The sequence below is a fragment of the Phalacrocorax carbo genome, chromosome 1, assembly GCF_963921805.1.
Source record: "Phalacrocorax carbo chromosome 1, bPhaCar2.1, whole genome shotgun sequence".
Classification (NCBI taxonomy): domain Eukaryota; kingdom Metazoa; phylum Chordata; class Aves; order Suliformes; family Phalacrocoracidae; genus Phalacrocorax; species Phalacrocorax carbo.
In genome coordinates, this window is record NC_087513.1 from 11,319,973 (window position 1) to 11,347,019 (window position 27,047).

At 39.2% G+C, this 27,047-nt stretch overlaps 1 protein-coding gene across 5 annotated transcripts in view; it reads left to right on the top strand.

Annotated features, from left to right (window-relative positions):
* Positions 1-27,047, top strand: part of CACNA2D1 (calcium voltage-gated channel auxiliary subunit alpha2delta 1) — a 422,362-nt gene that overhangs the window by 46,696 nt on the left and 348,619 nt on the right. For all 5 annotated transcript variants that reach the window (XM_064443928.1, XM_064443935.1, XM_064443902.1 and 2 more), the window contains exons 2-3: positions 10,108-10,189; positions 26,229-26,345. In XM_064443928.1, coding sequence (XP_064299998.1) covers positions 10,108-10,189; positions 26,229-26,345 — 199 coding nt within the window. The remainder of the gene's footprint in view (positions 1-10,107; positions 10,190-26,228; positions 26,346-27,047) is intronic.

Here is a 27,047-nt window from a genome sequence, read left to right on the forward strand (position 1 = left end):
CATTCAAAGCTGTTCTCCAAAGCCACAAAAGAGATGTCAGGGTGAAGGAGTTACTTGGGCCTAGAAGTTCTGGGTGAGGATGGAGAAAGGGTTCTGCTTTTCTAGGTGCTGGGTCAAACACCGAGCAGTTCATGGTGCCATCTACAGTTGACCATTTCCATCCTGGAACCTTCCAGTGGGACTCAATATTAAGAAGCAAACCATTTGTTTGGACATAGGCAGTCACTGGGGGGTGACAGACCTGCCCTCCACTTGCCATGAGCTGTTGACTTGCCACTGGTGTCATCCTGGAATCAGCCCGAGCCGAAACAGGGCCTTTCCTTCTCCTTCTGTCTGTATCAATGTTACATCGCTGGATTCCTAGTGCCTCATTTATCTGTGGCACAGAGGGATTCCTTTAAAGAGCAGTTGGTAGAGCAGTCATTAGTGAGTGCCCCTGCCTGCTTGTTCTGTGAAGGCTATGACAGAGAGGAACCATGTTTATATAGATGAGTGTTTTGAAAAAAAATGGAAAATTGTAATACCTTCTGTGACTGGATGGCTTAAACATGTGAAGTAAGAGCTTAAAAATCCCAAGTCTAAACATTAAAATATCTGCTGCTAAAAATCAAGTGCATCCTGACGTTTTCTGTCTACATTGACCCTTTCTATGGAATGACAGATATGACACAGAAATTATGTCTTAATTCCCAAATGTTTCAACTTGACAAATGTAAAATAACTATTTCAAGAAGGATTTTACATTTTGAAAACGGGAAAGAGCAAGAGGGTCCCTCTGGCCTTGGCTGTTGGGACTGTCTTATGTCTGGAAAGCCAGGTACATGGCCAGCAGCTAGTCATATTTGGGCAGATAAGACAGTCAAAGAGAGGAAAGAAACAAAGTACTATTTTTCCTTCTTGCCAGCAGAGGAAATATCTTTGTCAATGGAGTAGATGATGTGTTTTGTGTATCTATTTGCATGCACGGAGGTAACATAGCTTCCCTATTTTCCTTACTCAGTGCAGTAGCTAAATGTCATGAATTAATCTGTGCTTTGCTTTTATTACACAAAAGTTCTTCCAAACATTTCTGCAAAATTGTGTGATACATTTTTCAACAGATAGCTGGCAGTGGATACATGTGCCTGTTTCATTATCACATTGGAAGAAAGTGGGATCTTGCAGCACACGCCCCTTTTCACTTAAATTTCCAAATCCTTAACTTCCTTGCAAATTGCTATTTACTATATATAGTATTTATACTATACTTGTAAGCTGTCATACCTTCACAGAGTCCATTAACAAATTTCCAAGCAACAGAGAGAGGAGTATTGGAGGGCTGTATACCACCCTGAGGGGTTCATAACCGTAAAAGTTATAGAATGAGGTGAGCATGTCTCTGTATGAGGAATTTAATTCTTTCTGCTCTGTGATATCTCTCATTGGACTGTTACAAATCCTATTGTAAGATCTGGAAAATACACAAACGCTACATGGACTATTTTGCCTTAATTTGTTTTTATATCACATCTAAATTACACAACCCCCTTTTCTTCATTTTCTGCCTATGGAGTTGAGATTCAAGAGCTTGATCAGATAACCATAGGGTTTTAGTGATCTTTGCATCAGTGTCTCCATATCCAACACTTTTCTTTCCCTGATACAGAATCAGCAGATTTTAGCACACTATGACGATTTGTTCAGTATTTCAGAAAACCTGCCTTTTTGACTCCTTCTGAAGTCTGGTTCTCTATAAATCTACCCATCCACCCACATATCTGAAATACGAGTACTGTCAGCTTAATAGGTCATCAAAATATATAGTGGCATTAAAACTCAGTAGTTTTGCAGTAGGAGGTATAAATGCAGCAGCACAGGTAATTCCTGTGTAGAAGGGTAGTAATTCCTTTGTAACATATGTTCTTCTTTCACATGCCTTCCATAAATTATAATCACAGTTTCTGTGTGCCCTTTAGTATTGCCTAAGAGGGACAAAGAATGGTTGAGAATCCTGTTTTTACGATAGTTTTGTAGCCTTTTCCCTCTTCTTCACTGACAGCAAATATTCTAAAAAGCATCTGATCCTGAAAGTGAAGGTTTTTCTGAGCAAGAAAATAGAGTGGGGTTAGCTTGAAAAAATACAGCAAGGCTTGCGCTTTCACTGTTCCTGAGTATAATCTCATTTATCTTCATTTTTCAAACACTACTTGTCTATTGAATTAGGAGCCATGTGTTACGTATCTTTTTTCTTCTTGATAATGTAAGAAATATTGACCCATTCTGAAAACACTTCTTCCTCTTGCAACTTACAGCTTTCATTACTTTAATTATTGTCATTTTTGTATGGCAAGAACTATTCAGAAACTTGAGCAAAATGTAATCTTAACTGAGGAGAGCTGGATGTGACTTCAACCGGCAGAGTTAAGTTCTGTGCCTGCTTTTTTAGATTATAAGACATTATCCAAGCAGAAGTCAGCTAATGGTCCTTAAATTAGTGTAAGTAAGTGGTCTACAAAGCTATGGCTCATATTTATATGAATCAACTTTCCTTGAAGTCAGCAGAAAAAGATTGCATCAGTTTCACTAGGAGAAAGGTTATAGCCAGGCTGTCCTACCTCAGATCTCTCAGTGTCTTTTTCCCTTGTAATTGAGCAGTATCCTGTTCTGCAAGTATAGTTTGGTATACAGGTTTAACATAAAAGTGTGTTTTAATGAAGTTAAAAGAAAGATTTCTTTTAGTCTGGCACTTGCTATATTAAGTTATACTTGGAGTGTGACTAGGGGTGTACTTGTGAAAATCCTCTGTTTTTAGGAAAGACAATTGTTCCACTTTAAAAAAAAGTAAAGAAACAAAAAAGGGAAAAAAGAATAAAAGAAAAAGAAGAAAAATAAAAAAAAAGCTTTCTGTGCTGTCAAAATAGCCGTTATACTATATCGGGATAATAGTGTAATGTGGCTCTATAGTGTTCTGGCTGTTTCTTCATCAGTCTGATCAGAGCTCAGGCAACAGCAGCAGGGTTGTACCTTCTAATTCCCCAGTAAATGACCCATGTCTGTCTTTAATCAGACAGTCCCCTTCATAATTCAAATCACTTAGAAGCTGCTGTGGACAGGCATGTGGGCAGTCCCTTTGTCTAGTCATTGCTTGATATGTAGAAAACCTGTGTGGGGGAGAAGGGTGTTAAAATCAATTGTACTGCAAAATGTAGTCACCTTTCAGTGCAACATCCATTGCAGCGTTCATGCCAAACTAATAACAATAGGAACAGACTAACCTTTTGTACAGGCTTGCTGGTGGTGCCCGTTGCAGAAAATAATGACTGCTGCTTCTTTAAGTCACGGGAGCTCATGTTTGCTGTGACAGCTTTCCAATTGTTACATAAACTCTGACCATGAGCAGCTGTCAGACAGATATTGCACCACAGGCTTCAATTAAAAGGAGCACCAGACAAGCATTTCAGTGCCTAAAGACTCTTGTTTCATTTTTTTAGAGACACACATAAAAAAAAAAAATACAATGAGATAATATGATTCCTTAACTGAAAAAAAAAAAAGTTGCATTTTAAATGTTCTGCCAGATTTTCCTGTGAAAGTTATAGGATGTGACTGTGTCAATTTCTGAAAAACCGTCTGTGAGGAACATGAGATATTTCAAATGTACACTTTTGTCTGGTGGCAAGATGGGAGAATTGAGATGCAGAAATGCTGACGTTACACCTTATAAATAATACTAATGATGTTATGTAAATTCTCATGGGAAGGCAAGAGTAATTATACTGAGCTGTATAGTGAGTGGGCTGGGGGTGCACAAGGGGCTGGGAGGGGACCCAGCCGGGACAGCTGACCCAAGGGATACCCCACACCACATGGTGTCATGCTCAGCCTATAAAGCTGGGGTAAGAAGATGGAAGAGGAGGGGCATTTGGAGTGATGGTGTTTGTCTTCACAAGCAACCATTATGCGTGATGGAGCTCTGCTTTCCTGGAGATGGCTGGACATTTGCCTGTTGATGGAAAGGAGTGGTTTATTTCCTTGTTTCGCTTTGCTTGTGTGTACCTAGTAAACTGTCTGTATCTCAACCCACAAGTTTTCTCAGTTTTACTCATCCGATTCTGTCCCTCATCCCACCGTTGAGGGGAGTGAGCGAGTGGCCATGCGGTGCTTAGTTGCTGGCTAGAGTTAAACCACCTCAAAAATATTTATTAATGATCTGGACGAGGGCATTGAATGTACCCTCATTAAGTTTGGGTGGGAAGGCTCTACAGAGGAATCTGGACAGGCTAGGTCGATGGACCAAGGACACTTGTATGGGGTTCAGCAAGGCTAGGTGTCAGGTCCTGCACTTGGGTCACAACAACCCCATGCAACGCTACAGGCTTGGGGAAGAGTGGCTGGAGAGCTGCCTGACGGGAAAGGACCTGGGGATGTTGGTCAATAGCTGCCTGAACATGAGCCAGCAGTGTGCCCAGGTGGCCAAGGCAGCCAACAGCATCCTGGCTTGTATCAGCAATAGTGTGGCCAGCGGGAGCAGGGAGGTGATGGTGCCCCTGTACTCGGCACTGGTGAGGCCGCACCTCGAATCCTGTGTTCAGTTTTGTGCCCCTCACTACAAGTAACACTTTGAGGTGCTGGAGTGTGTCCAAAGAAGGCAACGAAGCTGGTGAAGGGTGTGGAGCACAAGTCTTATGAGGAGCAGGTAGGGGAACTGGGGTTGTTTAGTTTGGAGAAAATGAGTCTGAGGGGATCACTCCCTACAGCTACCTGAAAGGAGGATGTAGTGACCTGGGTTTTGGTCTCCCTCTCCCAAGTAACAAGCAATAGGGTGAGAAGAAGTGGCCTCAAGCTGCATCAGGGGAGGTTTAGATTGGATACTAAGGAAAATTTCTTCACTGAAAGGGTAGTCAGGCATTGGAAAAGGCTGCCCAGGGAGGTGCTTAAGCCTCATCCCTGGAGGTGTTTTAAGACTTTTGGGTGTGGTGCTTAGGGACATGGTTTAGTGGTGAACTAGAAGCATTAGGTTTATGGCTGGACTCAATGATCTTAAATGTGTTTTCCAACCTAATTTTATGATACTAAGGTGGACTTCTTCCTATTCCAGTTTAGAAACTGATACTGTCTATCCTAACCCGCCTAAAAGTCAAGGATGTAACCTAACTACACTGGAGAACGTGGACTAGAAATCAAAGTTGTCTAGGGCTCCACTAGAGGCAATGTAGGAGATAGGTAGTTCAGCACATCTGGCTGAGGACAGAATGGGTCAGCTCTGGAGATGCCTTTTTCCATTGGCTGATACAGAAGCCTAGTTCAACTGCAAATTAAAAAAAAAAACCAACAAACAAAAACCAACCCAAACAAACCCAAAACTAGTGCGTGTGACTAACATCAAAAGGCAAGGTGTGGGCTAATTGTGTGGAGGCAGGAATTCTAGAAAATGTATAAGACGTAGTTATTGAAAAATCAAGAGTATTTTGGAAGTTACAGAGGAAAATGATCCATATTTCATTTACAAGTAATAAGTAATTCATGTTTTTAATGGCAACCTCTTCCAAAATGTCAAGTTTAACTAACTAACTAATATATGTTATCACCATTCCAGTTTCCTTTTAGGACAGAGAAGAATATATCCAGTAGAAACAACACAGTGGGAAATGAAAAAAGTCAATTTAAAAATCAATCCTTCCTGATTTTTTTCTATTGACTCCTCTTAGAAATAACACCCAGAATTTTTATAACTGAATTGGATCATAAAAAAATCTCAGTGTGTTCAATTATTTATTTTATGCTTTTGAAAACACTTTTGGGTAATGGGTTTCACTTTTTCACCTTTCATATACCTCATTCTTTCACACAGAAAAATAGAAACCATTCAAAAATGGAAGATGATAGCATTTTTTTGTTTCTGTTCATACTTGTGCTTATGAGTCGGTACTGTTCTCACGGATACTCATAATGGGCTTAAAGCCATGGTAAACATAACACACTGTAAGTGGTGAATTTTAACAAACTGATTTCTATATAGAACCAAATGTTTATATAATATAAGGGCATTGTGGAGATTTAAACCAGGAAGTTAATTTACTTTACATCTGATTTTGGGAAGCAAAGTATAGAAGTGGAGGTTTGGAATTATTAAAATGATGGAATTGTAATAGTCAATGGAAATGTAATTGGTCCCTAAATCCCAACATGCATCACTTTCATGTGGCCACGTTAGAGACGTAGGATGTGAATGAGCAAAGAAATAAGGCAGTAAGGGTACTACTCTTGGTGATGCAATGCAAAAGGAGAAAGTAAATGCAGACCATGACTCTGTTGACCTGTTGCACCTATTAGCCTCTGTTGAACCTCCATGGAAAAGCATCAAAACTAACCTGAAGGGGTTTGCTTGTTATTTGGGTTGCAGGCAGATAGCAGAGTGACTCAAATGGTGCAGCAGACAGCCACCAGAGAATGGCAAAATAGCCTGAAGATTGGTCAAATCACACAAAGGGTAAGAAGTGTCAAGAAAACTCTAGAGAAAGGGCTGTTCAGTTACAGTGGATAGAAGTAGCCTTTGGACACCTGTTAAAATATCGTCTCTCTCTGGAGGTCTTTCCCTTAGCATGCTTTGTTTTATAGGCGTTTAATGAGATGTTAAGCCGTGCAGCAGAGAGTTTTGGTAGGGCACTGGAGGACAAACTCATGGAGTCTTCAGTCTTTTTACTTATTCTGCTACCGCTCCCTGACTTTCTCAGGATTTGTGAAGGCAGTCGGGGATGTAATAAGTTAAGAGGTAGGCCCATTTTGAGATAAATCCTCTTTTCATGTCACAACATGGAGGGGGTACCTCTGGAAATGACATATCAGTAAGATTTCCATTGAAGACACTTGGTCAAGCCCTTCTTCCAATACACACTCCTATAGTGTCCCATTAAAAGGATCTATTGTTAGTGAAGGGTTTTACTCTACTAATTTATTAGCGGGTTATTCCTAATCAGCTACGAAGTGACTGAATTCTTAACAACTGTTCTAGTACCTATCAGTCCTTTTAAAGTGCCAAAGGGTTGTTCCAGTGAGCAATTTTTACATTCCATTTTACATGTTTTTCTTACAACTTTAACAATGTTCTGCACAATGTTTTTCCTCATGGAGAATCCGGTGACTATTTTATATGGTGGAACTTCTCCTGTCAAGACTTCAGAACTATTTTATTTAGAGGCATTGATTTAAGAGGCTTTTAAAGAGTTTTTCAAAGCTTGACCCAAATTACAAAAAATACCTGGCAGCTAAAAAAATTCTTCATGGAAATCTAGATAATCACAACCTGTGTGATGAGGTCTGCTACTGCATTATCGATCTGGCATACATAGTCATTCAATCAATATAGTCTTCCTCCCAAAATTTTGGAATTATAACTCAGCATTCTGCCATCTGGACCAGAAGTGAATCTTCATCAAGTGCACTGAGAAGATTTTAAAGTGTAGACAATCTTCTGAAAGCTTCTAGCCCCTGGGAACTAGACCAATTAAAATTGCTCAGTGATGGATGAAAGTAATGAAATAATTTCAGTCTAAAACTTTTTAATGACTTTTTTTTTTCTTTAAATTCAAGGTGTTTCAAGATGTAATTTTTATATGTCTGACACACCTGGAATCCAGTGAGGAAATAATGGAAGTGCTATACAGTCAGAGTGAAATCACTGTTCTTTTTCCAAAGATTTGGAAGGGAAAAATAAATATAAAACACAATAGAAAATAAAGTATATGACACAATAGATGAGAGTGTCAAACAAGCCAGGCCAGGGGCTGGAGGGAGGATGGATCAATAATATCATGGCTGGAAGCTATGGTTAAAAAGAAACCATGGTTACAACTGGCTGGTTCAATTTCTGCTACAGACTTTTTGTGAAGGAATCAAAGGCACTTTGGGCTAAACCTTCAAAAAATTCTTGTTTACTGTGTCAGAGTATTCTGCTTGTGGGAAAGCGGATTCAAAAAGGATTCATGAGAGACAGTGTATTGATTGGGGAGCAACCCATTGTGGATTGAGAAGAAGGATTTATCTTACAACCGGCCCTTTTGTAAAACTCAGTACCTTCCTGTCTAGGGAGTTCCCACTCCTGTCTGTGCACATGCTGTTTTGGGCTTCCAGAAGGTCCTTCATGTTAGATGCCACAGCCCTAAATCTTTTGTGTTTGGATGAGGAAGGATCCTTTAATAAAAGTAGCCAAGCTGCAACTCCATAATAGAGATTGTGCACTTTTAAGATATTGTTGTGGTTTAGCCCCAGTCGGCAACCGAGCACCACGCAGCCGCTCGCTCACTCCCCGCTGGTGGGATGGGGGAGAGAATCAGAAGAGTAAAAGTGAGAAAACTCATGGGTTGGGATAAAGACAGTTTAATAGGTAAAGCAAAAGCTGCGCGTGGAAGCAAAGCAAAACAAGGAATGCATTCACTCCTTCCCATGGGCAGGCAGGTGTTCAGCCATCTCCAGGAGGGCAGGGCTCCATCACGCGTAACGGTTACTTGGGAAGACAAAGACCATCACTCTAAACATCCCCCCCTTCCTTCTTCTTCCCCCAGCTTTACATGCTGAGCATGAGGCCATATGGTGTGGGGTATCCCTTGGGTCAGTTGGGGTCAGCTGTCCCAGCTGGGTCCCTTCCCAGTTTCTTGTGCACCCGGCAGAGCACGGGGAGCTGAAAAAGTCCTTGACCAGTGTAAGCGCTACTTAGCAACAACTAAAATATCTCTGCATTATCACCACTGTTTCCAGCACAAATCCAAAACACAGCCCCATACTAGCTACTACGAAGAAATTTAACACTATCCCAGCTGAAACCAGGGCAGATATTGATTGTGGTTTAACAAAAAATGTATTAATGATCATGGAAAGGAGTGAAATCTGTCCTCCATATTCTTGCTTAGTGTTTAAAATTTTACATATTGCAGCAAAAATGGAGTCTCTCTTTTTCCTGTCTTTCCTACTTTCATGAATAATCTACATAGTCATTCCTTGGGTATCAGATTAAGGCTAAGAAATGGCTAGGATAAATATTTGCATCTGTTCTAGGTTTCAGACCAGAAAGCTGTGATAAGGACAGGGATGATATAATAGGTGAGTTGGAGATCAAACTTGCTGGCTAGGCAAGCAACACAACCTCCTTCTAAGCATGGACCTCACTGGAATAAACTTGTACCATGGCTCCTTTCCTGCTGAAAAATGTAACATGGCCCACAAACGTAAATACTGTATTGGATCCAATGCTTTTCCAAAGAGTCAGGTTTACTGGGCACAGGCAGCCAAGCACACGCAGCAGCAAATCACTGCCTGTTCTCTGGTGAAAAACAGCATCCAGGAGCAGGTGCGTGTTGCCAGAACAGCTCGTGCCACCTACGCCCGCTGCTGCCTGTCCTGCTGCTGCTTCCTTGGAGTGTCTGGAGAGGGACTACAGGCCAGGTGATTTATTCTGGTTTGTCAGCTTGCTCTCGGTTGCTGTTTTTCTCTGCTTGTGTTACCTGTTGAGAGACAGACCTCAAGGCCCTCAGGAAAGGCGCTGCTGGGAGTGAGCTGCAGGTCTGACAGGTTGTCCTGGCTGCCAATGTACCAGCTCTGTTGCAGTGATCTTTGCTACACATAGTAATAGATATGATGGCATGCTTGGTTTACAGCTGGCTTAGTGTGGTGGCCACCACAGAAACCTGTATGAGAAGAATCAGGTCATCGATGCTGGGCAGAGGCTCCATTACAAAAAAAAAAAAAAAAAAAAAAAAAAAGTTAGGTACTTTCGCATTTGGAAGCAGACTTCAGTACCTGTCAACAAGAAGCAGCTACAGTGATATACTTGATCGTAAAGACACTGTTTGTCCTGGAGAGCACCAGGCAAACTGCAGCTGATGAAAAGTAAAAGAAAAAAGCAAGTGGCTTAGATTTGAGTCAGCAAAAGAGAACACATCAGGGTGTAGCTTGAATATTTTGGTCCATTCTAAGCTTATTATATTTTAGCAAAGGTGAGTCTTGTACATTCTGTATGCAATTTTATCAATACATTCAGACTTTTTGCCCTTTTCTTGTGCTATATAATTGTATGCAAGTTCCATTTGCCAGTGATCTGATTTGGTGTCTCTCTTTTCTTTTTGATTTCTCTAGGATAAAATCATGGGTAGATAAGATGCAAGAAGATCTCGTAACATTAGCACGAACTGCAAGTGGAGTGGACCATCTTGCTGAGGTGAGTAAGGAGATGTGCCTTAGACTGCAGTAACTAAAAAGTGAAGTGAATGGTGTGCATCACCTAGGCATTACGATCGCTTCATCCCTATGTAGTAAAAAGATTTGGGGTAATTAAACTCTGCAGTGCATACTGAGAGAGAAATGAATAACACAGACATCCATCAATTCACTCCCTTAATGTTGCAGCACTTGCTCATTGCTAATATTTAATCAGCTGTGCAGTATCAGACATAAGGCTTACCGTTGTTGCAACTTTTCCACCTGAAGCAAGCGCTTTTATGTTCTATGTTTGTCAAATATGGTATCCAGGAAGCAACCATTCATGGCAGTGGAAAATTCTGCACTTTATTAACTAGGGAGACTATTTTCTGACACACATTTCCTGAAATGAGGCAGTTTTTGGTTAGAAGGAATGTATATGAGAATAAAATCTACTGTTATTCAACTGTTCCAGTTTAACCCAAAAGGTGTTTTAGGGAAGAATTTACAATTCTTCTGCCATTGAGAAAAAAGCTTTTTGTGCTATACTCCATTCAAAGAAGGAGATTGCAGAAAAAATGAAGTTGCAATTCAGAAAATGTCAGGATTACTCTCCCTATACAACTTTGTGTGTATACATCATGATACAGTATGCAACCACATGATCATTTCTCTCTCCCTGTCCCTGCACAAATCTCATGGCTCCTTCTGTGAATCAATGGATCTGTGGGTTGATGTAGGACTCTATAATGAATGGAAATTTTGCTGTTATGGCAAGAAAAGAAGTTATTCTGTCAGCCAACAAAAGCCCTTGGTGCTGCGGAACTGAACTTAAAGCCATGAGATTTGGTTTTCAGAAATCATAACCTCCCAAAATGATCCATGAAATGAATAGTAGCTGTGTTCCAAAGCCATCAAGAAACGCACAGAAATCACGTGTGAAGTTTCTCAGATTTAACATTTTATATTAATGCATTCCTTTGACCTTAATGACTTTTCACCCAGACATCCGCATGTCTCATGTGAATCCTGTCCCAGAAGGACTTCTCTTTACTGACTGTAAGAGGAGGCTAGATGACTAGCTCAGATATTCACGTTTACATTGTGGAAGCTTCAGTTTAGATGAGATCCTCACTGTCCTATAAAAGGAAGGACTGTGTCACTGCATGTATATGAGGAACATAAATGAAGATTGCAGAGATTGTTTTAGTTCTGGCCTTTCATTATATTTGAGTGTTTCATGTTGCAACACAACTTAAGGCAGATGCTTTAGATGCACTTTTTAGTCTGAAAAACTCCAAACAAACTGAAAACAAAATCTTGAAATCCTAACTCAAAGCATCAGATTGATACACACTTGGGTTTCCAGCATAGGATCTCAACAACACAGAAATGTCTATCACTTGAGCTTTCTGAAGAACCATAATGTTTACCCAGCATGAAACACTGATGGGCCTGTTTGTAGGTGGATTTCACAAGTATCTGGTGACAGAGAACAACGGCGCTTGCGAATCATGTCTCTCTACAGGTTTTGGTGACGAGTTTCTGCTAAGAGGAGGGAGAGTCCTTTTGCTCATTTGATCTAGGTGTGATCTTTCCTCTTCTGTGCTTGCTGTGTCTCTTTTTCCCCACTGTCTCCTCATTCAGCATCATACCTTTGATCTACCACTGGACTTCCCATTCAATTTCTGCTGTGCTGTGTGGGCTGTCTTTCATCTCTCCTCAACATAGTCGATATCTGTCTCAGTTTCCACCTTTGGTGTCTGGCCAGTCTGCCTTTCTCCCTTACATTTGGCAGTGACAGGTTAGCGGTTGGACTCAATCTTAAGGGTCTTTTCCAACCTTAATGATTCTATGATTCTATGATTGGCATCTTATCTGTATTTTAGTATATCTCCTCAGCTTTTTCCAGTTCAGCACCTCCCTCTGGACTCTTAGCATTTCCAAAACATTCTGTCCAGGTGTGTGTGGGCAGCCCGTCCCAATACTCCTATTGCATCTCTTCTCTTCCACAGGCATTTTTCTTCCCCCTTCTCACCTTTCCCTCCATCACTAGTTCTCAGTCCCAGACCTGTAGTTTTCTCCTGTATGGTTTTTCAATTTCTTGTCCCCTTCCAGTCTCTTCTCTGCCTATTCTTTGCCTGCCATTTTCCAGTATGTTATCTCCTACTTCCATATCCCAATCTCTTGCCCTTCGTTCTTTGTTCCATTTTCGTTTCCTCTTTCTCCCACTATTTAGACCACAAGGGTATAGAGATCACCTGAGAGACCACAGCAATTCTGAGCTTTAGCTGCAGTGGAGCTGTGACATTCTCTAGGAGTGATGCTTTCTGGGTTTTAATAGACCTGTGTGTAGGTTCTCAGGGATTTAGCTGATAAAATCTCTGCAGCGACCTGCAGGTGCTTTTCGGGCTAAAATTCATTAAACACCAAGGAGTAGAAAGTGTATCTTTGAATACGTGTGTTGAGTTTTTAATCTACAGTGCAGGATTTCTAACTTGAGGAGAACAATAAGTTAATGTCTCAACCATTTTGCCTGGCATTTCCATGCAAAGATCACATAGTAAAATAGATAATGAAAAGCCAAGAGATGGACACCGTTGCTCTTCTTTTCCCTGAGGAATACATTAGTTTATGTAGTTAATATTCAGCAAACTTATAAGCAGCTAAAACATCTTATAATGAGAACTACTGGGCAAATATAATAATATGTAGTGCTACCAGCTATACTTAAAGTATACAACAGTAACATTCACGCTGAAAAAACCCCATTAGTCTCTGATTGCTGTAAGTAAGTTTATTTTTGAAAGCCAGAATTTATAGCACACTTCAAGCAAATAGTAAGTTATCTCAGAGGGTATCCACAAGGTGGTCAATATGTGTTTGCAATCCTACGATCGAAAGCATGAAAGGGGGATGTTTCCATGTAAAATATCGCTCTGTATCAAAGCCATTTGTTTGACCTAAATTGCGTGATGTCTTTCTCTAGCCACAAGGTTTCAATTAGCTCTCTTGCCTGCAAGGGATAATGCAAAGCCCTGCGAGGGGTGAGCCATGCAGTCTCTCCCTCTTTCCTGTTATTTACAGGCTATTGTCACTTTCCCGCTTTTGAATGACATCCTTTTTTTTTTCTGCTTGCTGCCTATTAATGTTTAGTTGGCTCTCTTCTGAAATGAACCACAATCTTGGAAAAATGGACACTACAAGACATTAAAACCAGTATGTCTGAATGCCTGTCACTATTATTCACAGAACGTGCCTTCAGTTGCTCAAGCTTTAAAAATACTTAAGTCAGACTAAATTTTCAGGTTTGTTTCTGACATTACTTCTTCTAACTCCAGAATTGTTTGGACCAAGTCTGTAGTCTTCATGTTTTTGGAAGACTTCTAGAAAGAAATAATTTTTTTTATTATTTTTTTTCTGCCCCTCCTCCTTCCAAAAGCAGAATGCTGAATAGAAAAAGAAGGGGCAGAGTGCTCCTATTCTAAAATAGTAGATGTGACTTTCTGTGAACAGCCGTAGTACCAGAGCGTGTAATGCTGGAAAGCTGTACTTTGGTCAGGCAGATTTTTGTAGGTAGGAGAAATGTCTTTCCTTGTTCTAGGAAAATCAGTTTGGCTGAGTGATAAGAATGTGTAAGAGATTATAACCATTTCACAACCTGGTCAACTTCGCCCTGGACTTAGGGAAAGAAGTCCCACTGATTCAGCTAAAGTTACAATCTGTTTTTGCTTCATACACCTGAGCCTAAGATGATGTCTAAAGAGATCAAAATAGCTCTCAAAGTAGCACAATTACTACATTCTCAACTGGAGTGAATTAATTCTTAAAAAAACAGGGCTTTTTCAATTAGCTGCTGTATCATGCAAGTTTGTGGTGTTTCCATAACTTGTTGAAGATATTTCAGGATTCATCAGTGTTACATGTGTTTGTATGTGCATTGGATGTCTGTGGGTCTTCGTGTTGCAGGAAATAATGTTATACAACGATCTCCTCTGGAGAACTGTGAAATATTTTCTTCTGATCATGGAGAGGCATAGGAGCACTGCATATACTCTCAGTTAATTTGATTTTAGACTGGGAGAGCTTTTGACCAGAGAGAATGTAAAACTTAATGTGTAATATGTATTTCCAAAGGAGTAAGAAAAAAATCAAATGTAAAATACCATTAAACTCAAGTGAGGAACTTGTTAGGTAAACAGCAGGCCTGTTGAGATCAGTACCTACATAAAAGTCTGTTTTATTCTGCCATGTGGTCATATCCAGGGAGAGCATTTTTTGTATTTAAGGTGTTTACATTCAAGATGTACTCAGTTTAATGGAATCATGTTTAAGGAGAGGAGTCTCCTCAGATGAAAATTCCTTCTTCTTTGTTCATTGACAAATTTCTTACAGTGACTTGGAATCGCAATCTTGTCCTAGTGACTAACCACTCTTTCTCTTGCTTTTCACGTCTAATAGAGCCATTGTAAACCTTTGCAACTTTCATTAATCACAATTTTTAGAAATATCTGTATAGCGAGGATGCACGATAATATACTCATGAATATTCCACCTAGTGTTAAAAAAGATAAAATATTTGGGAACTGATTTAGTGAATCACTTCAATAGTGACTATCTTTTGAAAATATGAATATGTTTATGCCAATGGGCATTTCACACACCTTTTCTCTTATTGGCAACGATGACAGGAATATAATGCCTGTTGGAAGCAAAATTGCAAAAGAAAGCTTGGATGCCATTAAAATAGGACTTCTGCATTGAGGCTAAGCTTATCCATAGTCTTAACCAAGCAAACCAGTATAACTGGAGTAGAAGGAAGACAAAATGGATATGTGTAGGAGATAGAGAGGCAGGCGAGACCTGAGGTTTGTTACGGTGCACAAAGGAAACATGATCTTTAATTTATAGATGCACTTTTACCCAACAACTGGTATTTGTTATAGAGAGAGAATCCTGATCCAACCGAGAACTGAGCTCAGATTTTAATTTTTCCATTTAGAACTTTAACTCCAGGTCATTATTCCTCTGAATTAGTTGTGGTAAATTAATTTACTACTTTGGTGGTATGAATCAACACGAATAGTAGTAATGTCAAAATGTGAGTTCTGTTATCAGTAAGATCAACTGTGTTTAAAGTGTAGTTCCTCCTCGTGTCCTTCAAGTCTTATTTATACTATCTGGGAATGGTCTCAAAATCGTCTTCCAAAAATAGTTCTAAAGTAGGTTGTTAAATCCTGCTTTTTTGGACATTATTAGGAGTTTAGGCAAAATCTGGGAGAACTCCAGCTTGGATTTAATATGGATGTAATATCCTCATTAGAGTAATGCAAAGATTGCTTCACCAAGGCAGGAAGTCAGGATTCAAGATGCCAAAATACTCAGCTGGTTGAAAACTGGCACAGCTCCACTGGCTTCAGTGTATTACACTGATTTACATTTGCTAAGAATGATGCCTAACAACATTTAATTTACAATTCAAGCAGGTAAAAAGTACTTTGAAAAAACCAAACAAACATTTTTACAAATGAAACAGAGGTTATAGCTTGATTACTACTTACTGCTGCTGTAGTTGCCCAGCTGAAAAAGGCATTGTTGGGTCCTTTCCACGATATAACAACTTTTTTTCCCTAGAAGAGCAAAGGGAATGGTTACAAGGTGTTGTATAATACAACAACTTGAGACTTGAAAGCAGGAAGACAGGATACACAGGAAAATCTTTGTTAAGGAGATATAAGATGTCCAATGTGCTTCTTTAAATGTCTCTCAGCAAAGACACAGCTTAGCATATGCCCTTTGATGTTATAAATATTGTTTTTTTAGATAAAAAACCCCAAGTCATGTAATTGTCCTTTCAACCTAAAAACGTTCATGTAGCTTTGTCTTACTTGTGAACTTACTGTGCTGTCAGGCATTATGAAGCTGCTCTGGTGTGAAGGATATGTGGTTTCTACAGAGCAAATAGACTTTTAGAAAAAAAATAAGAAGGAATAGAGAGCAGTTTAATAGAATTTTAAAATCCATGTAGAAAAATAAATATTTGGGATGTATCTGATCTCACTAGCTTTATTCATCAGTAGGCATTTTGTCTTAGTAAAGACAAAAAACTGCACACAAAGTTCAAAGTTACATTCTATACCTATGAATAGTTACCTCAGCATGCAGAAAAAATAGGTGAAGAGGTACTGAAGTACAGAATTAAGTAAATACGTAGTCCCATTTTGATGGAAGCATGCTCAACTTCAATTTTTACAAAGACTTTTCACAGCAAAGTCCCATGACTAAGCTAATTGACAGCTCTTTTAATCTAATAAACTACAACAAGTATGCTTCTGACTTCCAGCTCCTCAAATACCTCTAGGGACCAGAGAGAGGAGGGAGGGATCCCTGCAGTTCCCAGAAAGAAAGACCCCAGAGCAGAGAACATGCCTTGTAGCAATGCACGAGCTTGTCTGTTCCGAACTGATTGAAGAGAATTCTCTTTTACATAAACACTGTATTAAAAATGTGGGTCTGTGTTAAGAGCTTTGACGTGACAAGCACACTGGAGCTTCACTATGACTGCTACGGCAAAAAAATGCCATCTTGTACTGTGTAACCTTTTCATGCAATGGTATAATTGAACGAAACAGCAGATAGAGAGACAGTTCCAAGGAAATCTAGTCTCTGAATCTGTTTCCTTTTTGATACATCGCTGCAAAAACAATCCATGCATGATGTTCATAAGGCATGCTGTTATTATGGTCCCAGGAGCTGTAGAATGAACCCATATAGACTGACTTGGCCTTTAAATGATATTCATACTGAGAGAGAAATACCGTTTCTTCCTCCAACATGAAAGAGAGCTACATATGGATATTTGATATGTGGCGATGAGTTCCATTCACAGAATGAGTCCACCAGCAGCCGTTAGATTTTTTATTTATTTATTTTATCTCTTGAATGCTGTTTTATAATAATTAGCTCTTTCTTGTTGAACGCTCAGCCAAGGTTCTGCATGAGCACATTTCATCCATTGCTCAGTGTGAGGTCTATGTGCCTAATGCACAGATGGTGCGAGTCTGCTGAAGCACTCACATTGGCAGCAGATTCCCAGTCCATGCTTTTAGCTTTTCAGGTCTTGGATCAGTCTCTAGAGTTTAACTGAGATGAGTGACTTCTAAGAGAGACTGGTCTCTGATTTGAACTGCCCTGGAGCAGGAGAGCTTCTTTCTGCCAGAAGGAACCTTAACCTAGGGGAAATTTTGTGTTGGACTCATAACAGATTTTAGCTAAGATAGTGTTATGTTCTAGAGGCTTTGCAGATAGAGGCAAGCCACTAACTTATTACCTATATAAGCTGTCATATATAACCTGCCTTGTTCTCTTCATTACCTGTATAGTTGTCTGTGAAATGACAGGCTTTAAAAGCTTAATATAAAGTTTGTATCTTTATGAGTCTTCCCTACTGTCTGAAACTGCTGCTTCAAAAGCAGAAGTTCACTATGGCTGATCTCAAAACAGAAAAATATTGTATCCCTTCTTTTCTCCTTTTGTCTTTTTTTGTTGTCCTCAATGGAACAAGAGACTAAGCCACTTTTCTTAACATCAAATGAAATAGAGAGGAATTTTAAAACACATAAACCAAATTAATTTATATTTTGAAGACTCGTTTGGAAATGAAAATTTAAAAAACAGCCCACAAGTGTTTTGAAGTTGTTGAAGCACTCTTGTAGCCTCATTGGGTTGCTGGTTTTATATATGCTGAAACTTCCCTGAGTTCAGGGCATTTTTATGAGTGGTGCTTGTAGGTCTATAACTGCAGTTTTCCATGAAAGTGAACTTCGCTACATTGTTTTTCTAAGGAGCAGAAGGAAAAATATCTGAAAGCAAGGAAGTAATTCTTTAATTTTTTTAAATGCCTTCAGTAGTGTGTAGTAAAATAGGTAGTTTATCAGTAAGTGAGATTGGTCGAGTGGGCTGTGTGTAAGGCTGGTGCTCTGAAAAGCTTGAATTCTTTCTAAGCATAAATTGGCTATTGTACACTATTTACATTTATGTTTTGCTTCATCCTTAAGACGAAGACACCAGTGTGCTGTCTGAGTCAGGTGTAGCGAAGGGAAGTGAGGTCAGGATTACTTTTAGAATGGAATTATGAAGGGGTTCGTACAGTGAAACATGGGCGTTCTGGTATTCATTGAGAAGTCAGAGTCCATTTACCAAAATTAAAATAATGTATGGGATGGGTTAGACTGGTTAGAGATTCCCAAAATAAAGTAACAGGGTTTTTTTATAATACAGTATTTATAAAGGTATGTCTGACTTGGGGTATACCACTGCCACTGCTATGTTCTATCTGCAACCAAATAGCAGAGCTGCAGGCATTGAAACTAGAATCCTCCAAACTAAATTCCGTTGAGCTTACACGCTGCTAACCAATGTCAAGACACCAGGAAAATGAAATAACTTTTCAAAATGCAGGCTGGGAAATTTGAAGACACATCTGCAAGTTCTCTTTGTAATCCAAATGGAAATTAAGAGATTGTCAAAACACGGGGAGCCTCATTTATTATTTGCAGATGCTACTCTCCCTCTGCTCCCTTAGCAATAAACTGGCATTTTGAAGAGTTCCTTCTTCCAGCAAGCGAAATCAGCTGTAAGTTGCTAAGAATAGGTGGCTGCATTAACAAAGCTTGCTCAGGCTCAGTGGAAGGGGTGGCCTAATATTACCATAGTTTTAATTACTCTTCGATGATCTGGATAATCTTTGAGCAAAGCACAGTTCTTCATTCATTTATAACTTCCCATTGGCTTTAACACTATTAAAATCTGTCCTATTGGTGCTTATGTTCAGATAGTTTTTGTAGCAGCTCAGAGCCAATTAAAGATTTTCCTTAAAAAACCCACATACCAAAACCAACAGAAACCTGAATAGTATAGTTGATCAATTTCCAAGTCCTGTGGTTATTAAAACACCAAAAAGACTCTGGTAGTTCCCTGTGACTTAAAATTACCTTTGGGGAGAGAGTCAGTAGGTGTTAAATTGCATTCAGAGCAGCTGAGGCAGGACAAAATTTTCTATGGATAAGTGAATTTGAAAAATTACGTAAGTGCCCACCTCAAAATATGGCAGAAATGCAGATGCAATATGAAACATTTTCTTCCTATTGTTCTTCTGTTACAAGAAAGAGTCACTTGTTGTACGTCATGAGTTGGGATTTATAGGTTCGCATCTAGTGTCATCTAAAAGCCTGAGCTAAAACTGCTGTGAAACCAATAAATGATTGTTATTTAGTGAGTAACAATGAGTCTTGTTACTTAATATTATATTGCTATCCCTATGAAACAAAACTGAATGCCTTAGAATACATTGTTCTTAACAAAGGAGGATTTTGAGATCTGTTTTAGATGTTTGTACAATAGCAGAGGTACAAAGCTGAACTCATGCTTTATAAAGGTTTGAATGCGAAATGACAATTACAAAAATGACTTCTTAATTTTAAAGTCCTGTAGACTACTTTGTTAATCATCAACAGTCAAAAATGCCTGATGATCCTACAAAGTATCCCTGATTACCTGCTTTCCTTTGAGTAGGCACCCGAGTGACCCAATTGATTCCATGTGCTGGTTTTGGCTGGGGTAGAGTTAGCTTTCTTTGTAGTAGCTAGTATGGGACCATGTTCTGGATTTGTGCTGGAAACAGTGTTGATAACACAAGGATGTTTTCGTTCCTGCTGAGCAGGGCTTACACAGAGCCAAGGCCTTTTCTGCTCCTCACCCCACCCCACCAGCGAGCGGCTGGGGGTGCACCAGGGGCTGGGAGGGGGCACAGCTGGGACAGCTGACCCCAACTGACCCAAGGGATACCCCACACCGTATGGCCTCATGCTCAGCATGTAAAGCTGGGGGAAGAAGAAGGAAGGGGGGGACGTTCGTAGTGATGGTGTTTGTCTTCTCAAGCAACCATTATGCATGATGGAGCCCTGCTCTCCTGGAGATGGCTGAACACCCACCTGTCCATGTGAAGGAGGGAATGTATTCCTTGTTCTGCTTTGTTTGTGCACTTTTGTGGCTTTTGCTTTACCTGTTAAACTGTCTTTAACCCAACCCATGGGTTTTCTTACTTTTACTCTTCTATTCGGTCCCCCATCCCACCGTTGAGGGGAGAGAGTGAGCGGCTGTGTGGGGCCGTGTTGCCAGCTGGGGCTATACCACAACGCTCTGGCACTACTTATACTCTCCCTGATGTTACCTGTGGCATAAGTGTTCCCAGCATCTTCCAGAATTTAGCCTGAACGTATTACTTAAGAATGAACTCTCTCTGATAACTTTTTTCTGAATGTGCACATCACTAGTATGAGATGTTATGGTTTTCAAAATGTCAGTTGCCCTGTCACTTGTTACCCCAGGTCTTTAAAGCAGTTGGTGATCAAGCAAGTGATTCTGAAAAGCAACAGATACAGGAAACTATTGGGGTGTTTTTTCCTTTGTGTTGTTGCCATGAATCTCAAGAATGAAGGCATCTGTGAGTTGCTAGGGAGCAGCTGTAATCTTATTTATACATTATATATGGCAGAGAGTAAGGCATATTTAAAATGCTCAGACTGATTTCTTTGAACATACAGAATGCTCCTTGTAAAGGAGCATTTTTCAATATGTTCCACAATGGATTGCTTGTGATTCAAAGAAAAGAAATGTCTTGCGAGAAAAAAAATTCTCTGGCACGTATTAGAAATAGAAAGTATTAGTATAACTTTGGAAATAGGATACAGTAGTAAGAAGATATAATCTGTTCCCTCTGGGCAGGTTATATAGTTGTTTGTGACTACTAAAAATTGAGCTAAAGGAAAGTATCTTCAGTAATAAAAAGTTAGCAATAATAATCACTCGAGTGGATCAGAGTGGTTACTTCTGTTTTCTGACTTTTCCTGCTCCCAAGATCTCTTGATATGTTTGGGTGTCTGTCAAATGGTCTCCCTTCTCTGCTTTCTCACATAAATGAGATCATGACATGTAACTTCATGGCACTCATAAAGCCAAAAAATAAAAGTAGTGAATATGTGGGTGTTATAACAGAGTTATTAGAATGGAAACTATTTCTGACTCTGTAAAACATCTTGATTTTTTTTTCTGATAAAACAATATAGTTTTGTCAAAATATTAGTTTTGAAAATTTTAACGTTACCAAAAATTTCAGCAAGAAATGTACTTCTTTGTGTTCAAGCTAGATTATTCCTTTCTCCCCAGGATAAAATACTACATTTTCTTCGGGTCAGTCTGTATGATTTTGTTTTTATGGGGGAGCGAGAGGATGGAGAGGAATGAATGAGCACAGGTTGAAAGCCAAGGTGATGTAGATGTATAAATTAGCATCTTGCAAAGTAGGAGAAGATAGAGTGTTTTTGGTTAACTTTTGCAGTTCTGGGTTTGAATTTCTGAAGGTCTTGTCTCCTATGAATTCGATGTCTGTGAAAGTATTCGGTGACGGAACCGAGATTGCCGTGTTCATGTCCTGTGTTTGGGCCCTCAGCCAGGTTACCACTGCCTGAAGAAAAGGCTCCATTGTTTCTTACACTGGGAGACTGGCAGTTTCAAAACCAACAGACAAACAAACAAACAAAGGAAATTCTATTGTAGTTTAGAATAATTAAACATGAATTATTATTCCTTGATATTTGAGTAGTCTGTGTAAACAATGCCAAGACCACAGATCCAAAGCACAGATAATTTATTACTCTCAGGAACTTTTTCTGAGTATAATAAAGCGTGAAGGCCGTTTAAATAAAATTTCAATGCTGCAGCGGGCCCCAATGCCTGCCACAATGTAGCAAGAGTCATGCAATGAGGGCGCATCTTTCCTTCTCTCGCAGTTTGTAGCAAGATGTTTGACTTTCCCTCACAAGTCTTATAGAAAGCAAGGAGAATGTCTCTTTGTGAGAGATTTATAAGCTTGTCCTTGAAGGCTGAATGCAGAGGAACATGTTCTGCTGAGGAGCTGGTAGTTTTTCTAATCTTTACCCCATTTAACTATTGTCCTCTGTGTTGTTTCATACTAATGTGACTCTCCTCATCATATTCTTTCCCCTAAAACCTTGTGGTTCATTATGCCAGAATAAATAGTCAGCATTTAGAAAGCAATTTTAATACCTTCTTGCCTGAATAGAAAATGCATGGCTATTTCAGAGAAAAATTAAAGTATTTTTTGTGCTATGACCTTACGGGTTTTACTTAGTCATGCAATGAGGCTTTATTCTGTGAGAAACGGTAGGGTTTTACTGACAATTTGGAGAGCTTTTAGCAAAACATTTGTGATTAAAGTACTAAAAATTATTTTAGAACTAAAAGCCAACAGAAACTTGCATTCACTCGGTCAGCGTGATTTCATAAAATGCATTTGAATTACCTCTTCTTAACAAGCCACGGGGTCTGCCAAATTGCATTTTGAAAGACAAATGAGCACACCTTTGCTGATAAGACTCTTTGTGGTTATTTGAGATGAGCTTTTGCTAATTGGGTTTGACTGCTAGGTGGGAGGCTTGGAGAAGCAAAAGTTTGTCACAGGCTGCCAAATCCTGAAGTGTGTATCATTTCCCCATGTGTTCTTGCACTGAGCTGCTGCAGTGCTATAGCTGAATTAAAGAAAGGGGGAGCAGGCAACAAATAAATTATGTACACACCTCTTAAATAATTAGTGAATATATCTTACGCTGTACCTTGGTAGTTGAGACAGTTCTCACGCTTCAGGAAAATAAAGAAGTATGTGAAGTTCCAAGTTATTTCTGATTCTTTTTGTTTGGGAGCTTGTGAGATAAATCTTCCACCAGCAGTAGAATCGGGGGAGGCAGGTGGTCTGAGCCCTGTTGTGCGGTAAAGTGAAGAGAAGGAGAAAGAGTCACTGATTCCACTCTGTGCAGGATATTGTGCAAAACTCAGAAGCTTTTTTGGGGGTTTGGTTTGAATTTTTTTTTTTTTAATCGCTGACAGCTAACAGCTTGTGAAGCCAGCCTTGGAGTCAGCGTTCCTCGGTGCTAGGACCCACAATTCCTGTTTTAAATGTTTTAAGTTGAAGTATGAATAGAACTCCTGTCTCTTGTGGTGGTGAACTCCTTGTTAAATGATTCAGGCTTTTGAATTCTTCTGATAGCTGGTGCTGGAGGAAAAAATGAAATATTTTTTTTTTTCTCTACAAATGTACCCACTAGACCACTCTCTGTTGGTCTGCAGCTTTCAAACCATTCAGGTTTGGAGGTATGGGAACAAACTCCCTACAGGAATGGGATGTGAAGATTTGAGTGCTTTCAAACTGGGGTTTATAGGATCATATATTTTCTGTAAGAATGGGTTAGACACAGGGACGAAAGTGTAGATTTTCTGTCCAGATTCTCAGATGCTTACCAGTATGGCCTACTTTAAATTTGCTTTATAATGAAAGATTAAGTCCAGTGAATTATTTTTGCAGTGTTTCTGGTTGGTGGGGTACAAGGTCATGGTTGCATGGATGCAGTGTGCCATTACCTTAACTTCTGCTGAGCCTGTTAGACCACAACCTGTTAGAAACCATATTTCACTATGTGCTTAAAGATGTCAAAGAATCAGCACTACAGTGCTCGCCCTTATATAGCCGGTCAGCGCAGACTCCAAGTCATCCCTATCACCCATCTGCTCCAAACCTGCGTTACTTGAGCACATACTCACCTGCGCCCCTATTGTGTATTTTCTTTGCTTGTGGCCTTCTTAATACTTGATTATAATACCAAATGAAAGATATAATTACAATGAAATGACATTTTTTCAATTAACTACTGCCTTCTCCAAATTTCAAGATTTTTTGCCTAATTGAACCTCCCAACTGAAAAGGGATTAAATTTAAATTTTCTTATACCTTTCACTGTCAAGTAGCAAATTAAAAGCAACTGCATGAACAAATCTGAAAAAAAGAGAAACCAGGAAAAAATTGAACAAAGCAAACCAAACTTTTTCACAAGTAAAATATACGAATGCTTTAAAATGATTATTTAAATTATTATTTTAAAACTTCCTTGGAAGTTATTTTACATTTTTCTAGCCTCTTTGCAAAATCTTGTGACCTTTCTTCTATAAATATAGTAACTTTTAATGCAGGGGTACTTCACACAATCACAAATTAAGTTTAAAGAATTTGGCACCGCATTTCTCTTCAAAGAATAAGACAGGAACACCTGGTAACACCCATATTCTGGTGTGTGTTCCTTATGTGATCAGGGTGAATATTTGCTGATGATGGGAAAACCTGAAAGTTTTGCTGGATTTGATGGTCATTCTAATTTAGATACTCCTCTGAAATTTCCATTCTCGATTCAAACCATCTGGATCTATAAAAATGATTTCTACTCTTGCTTTGCCTGCGGGACTGTAAGGCTCTTCTTGTCACTACAACCAATTTAACTCTGCATCCGACTGCTGACACTGCAGATTTTATGTGTTTCACAAAGAAATGTAAGAAATTCTGTTGTGATCTGTTGTAGGATAAAATGTCTTTATTTCTAATTTTTTTTAATTAATAATTGGCCTATAGACAATGTCTACTATTAAGATCTGTCCTCCAAAAAAAATTTGGGGTTATACCTGAGATAAACTTTCGATGTGGCAATTCTGAAAATCAGGCACCTCAAAAATATCCAAACTATAGTCTGAGTTCGTTAGAAACTGTCTTCTTTTGTAGTGGTTTTCTGCTCATGATGCACTGATTTTGTAAAATAATTGCTATTACGTGAAGAATTAAAGCATATTCCAATTGCTTAGTTACTGGTAGAAAGGAAAGACTGTACTTCTGAAGGAAGAAAACCAAAACCCAGCGTAAGTGTTGTGAAATTGGAAAGTGATGAAAACCTATGACAGCTTAAGAGAGAAGCTTGATAAAAGTTTGCAGCTATAACTGTGTTGTCAGAAATTTATTTGTGAGAAATGCCCATCAGCTACAAGCATCAGAGACATATTTTGGTGAGTTTCTTTAAGGTCTCTATAGCTTTAGCCCTAGAAACCTGGCGGGGCTGTTAGACTCAGTCTGGTCTGCAGTTTCTCGGTTCTTGTGCTGGATGGCAGCCAGTGCATTAGCGCTGGACCCGTTCCTGCCTGTGCCTGGAATTACTCCCCGGGAGACAGCACAGCCCCCACCAGGCAGCGTTGCGGGGAGGCAGAGTACTTGAGTAAACTGAGGCCATCTGTTGGTTGCATAAATTAGTTTTTCCCATTTGCCCATCTACCATAAGGTATCCACCTTTTTTTTCTCCCCCCCCCCGTATTTTTTCTTTATCCAGTTCTAGCAGAACAGAGATAGGCAAAAGGATTTCTTGCTCTTTTTTTCACCTTTACTTCTTGTGATTAGATGCATGTCATTGTAGTGGCTTTGTTTAACAAATCAAATTATCTCCTTATATACATGTTTTGCTTTGGAAACAGCTAATGGCTCCTCACCAGCGATAACCTTTATTCATGATACAGGAGAAACATGATTATAGTTCCTTTCCCCTCTTCTCCCCATCTTTTCCCCCTTTCATTTTTTCCCCATTTCCTGTTTATTTTTCTTTTCCCTTTTTCCTTTTTTCTTATTTGTTTTCTTCCTCTTCTTTCCTCATGAATACTAACACTATAATATGAATAAATAGATAAGGGACCAAACTGATTACATTAACATAACTTAAATGATTTACTTCAAATGGTATGTTTGTTGTTCAGCGTTCAAGGAAGAATGAAATTCAGCAATAACTATGATTTTAACTTCAGTAATTTTAAAGGATCTCCTTTTCACTTTTCTCTCAGCACTCTGTGGGAATCAGATTCCTTGAGCAGTTACCAGTTGAATAGTTTGCCACTAGAAACAGTCAGTTTTGAAGATTTATTAAATGATTTTTAGTGGCACCTTCTACCTCTCAGACAAAAAGGTGAAGTATTTCTTTCACAAGACACATTTCCTAACAATAGTCTCTCTGAAGCTCCCCCGTAAGAACATAGGACATCCTGGTGCTTGTCCTGTCAAGTCACTTTGCTTATTTTGAACGTCTGTTGCCATTTTGACTTATTTCCATTTTTTTCTCTTGCAGATTTATTTGCAAAACAGGAATTTGTATACTGTAGAAGCCAACAACCCTCGTCAGCTAGTGGAAATTGCAGCCAGAGACATTGAAAAACTTCTGAGCAACAGGTCTAAAGCCTTGGTGGTGAGTATTAATAGGTTAGGTTTTCTATTCAGCATTTTAAAAAATCTTTATTTATTATTGAAACATTGTTTTATTGTTATTTTTACTGCCTGTACGCTTACAGGCACTGTCAGACTGATGAGTACAGGACATGACATGTAGAAAAATGGCTCGTGACTTCACGGTAGAAAATGAACTCATTAGTTCATTGGCATAGGGCAGATGCTTATAATATCGACAGACAGATTAGGAACCATGGCCAAGTAACAAATCAAGTTATAAATAGATTGGAAAATATTCCTCTAAGTGACGCACATGAATGTTTATGACTTGAAGATCGCTGTACTTTACAGTTAGTAGTGATCTTGGGGAAACAAGAAGTAGAGCTCTTTTAAATGTGATTTAAAAATAATGGTATTTTTGAAGTCATGATGTTAATTTTGGTATTATTGCTAACTACGTCTGTTGATATTTGGTCTCTTTGTCTTTTTAGTTACTCAGTCTTTCTTGATGGTAGCAACTAATTCCTCTCCATCAACAAACGTAGCCATGTGTGAATCACATTAATTTCCATACCTATTCTATTTCTGACTTGCTAATTTAATGTGTATTTCAATCGTGTTTCATATCAGCAAAGTTAATCCTGAACTATTAGTGAGAAGGCCATGCTGCACTGCAACCTCAAGATTCTTTATGCTTTAAATGAGAAGTAGCTATTTCTTT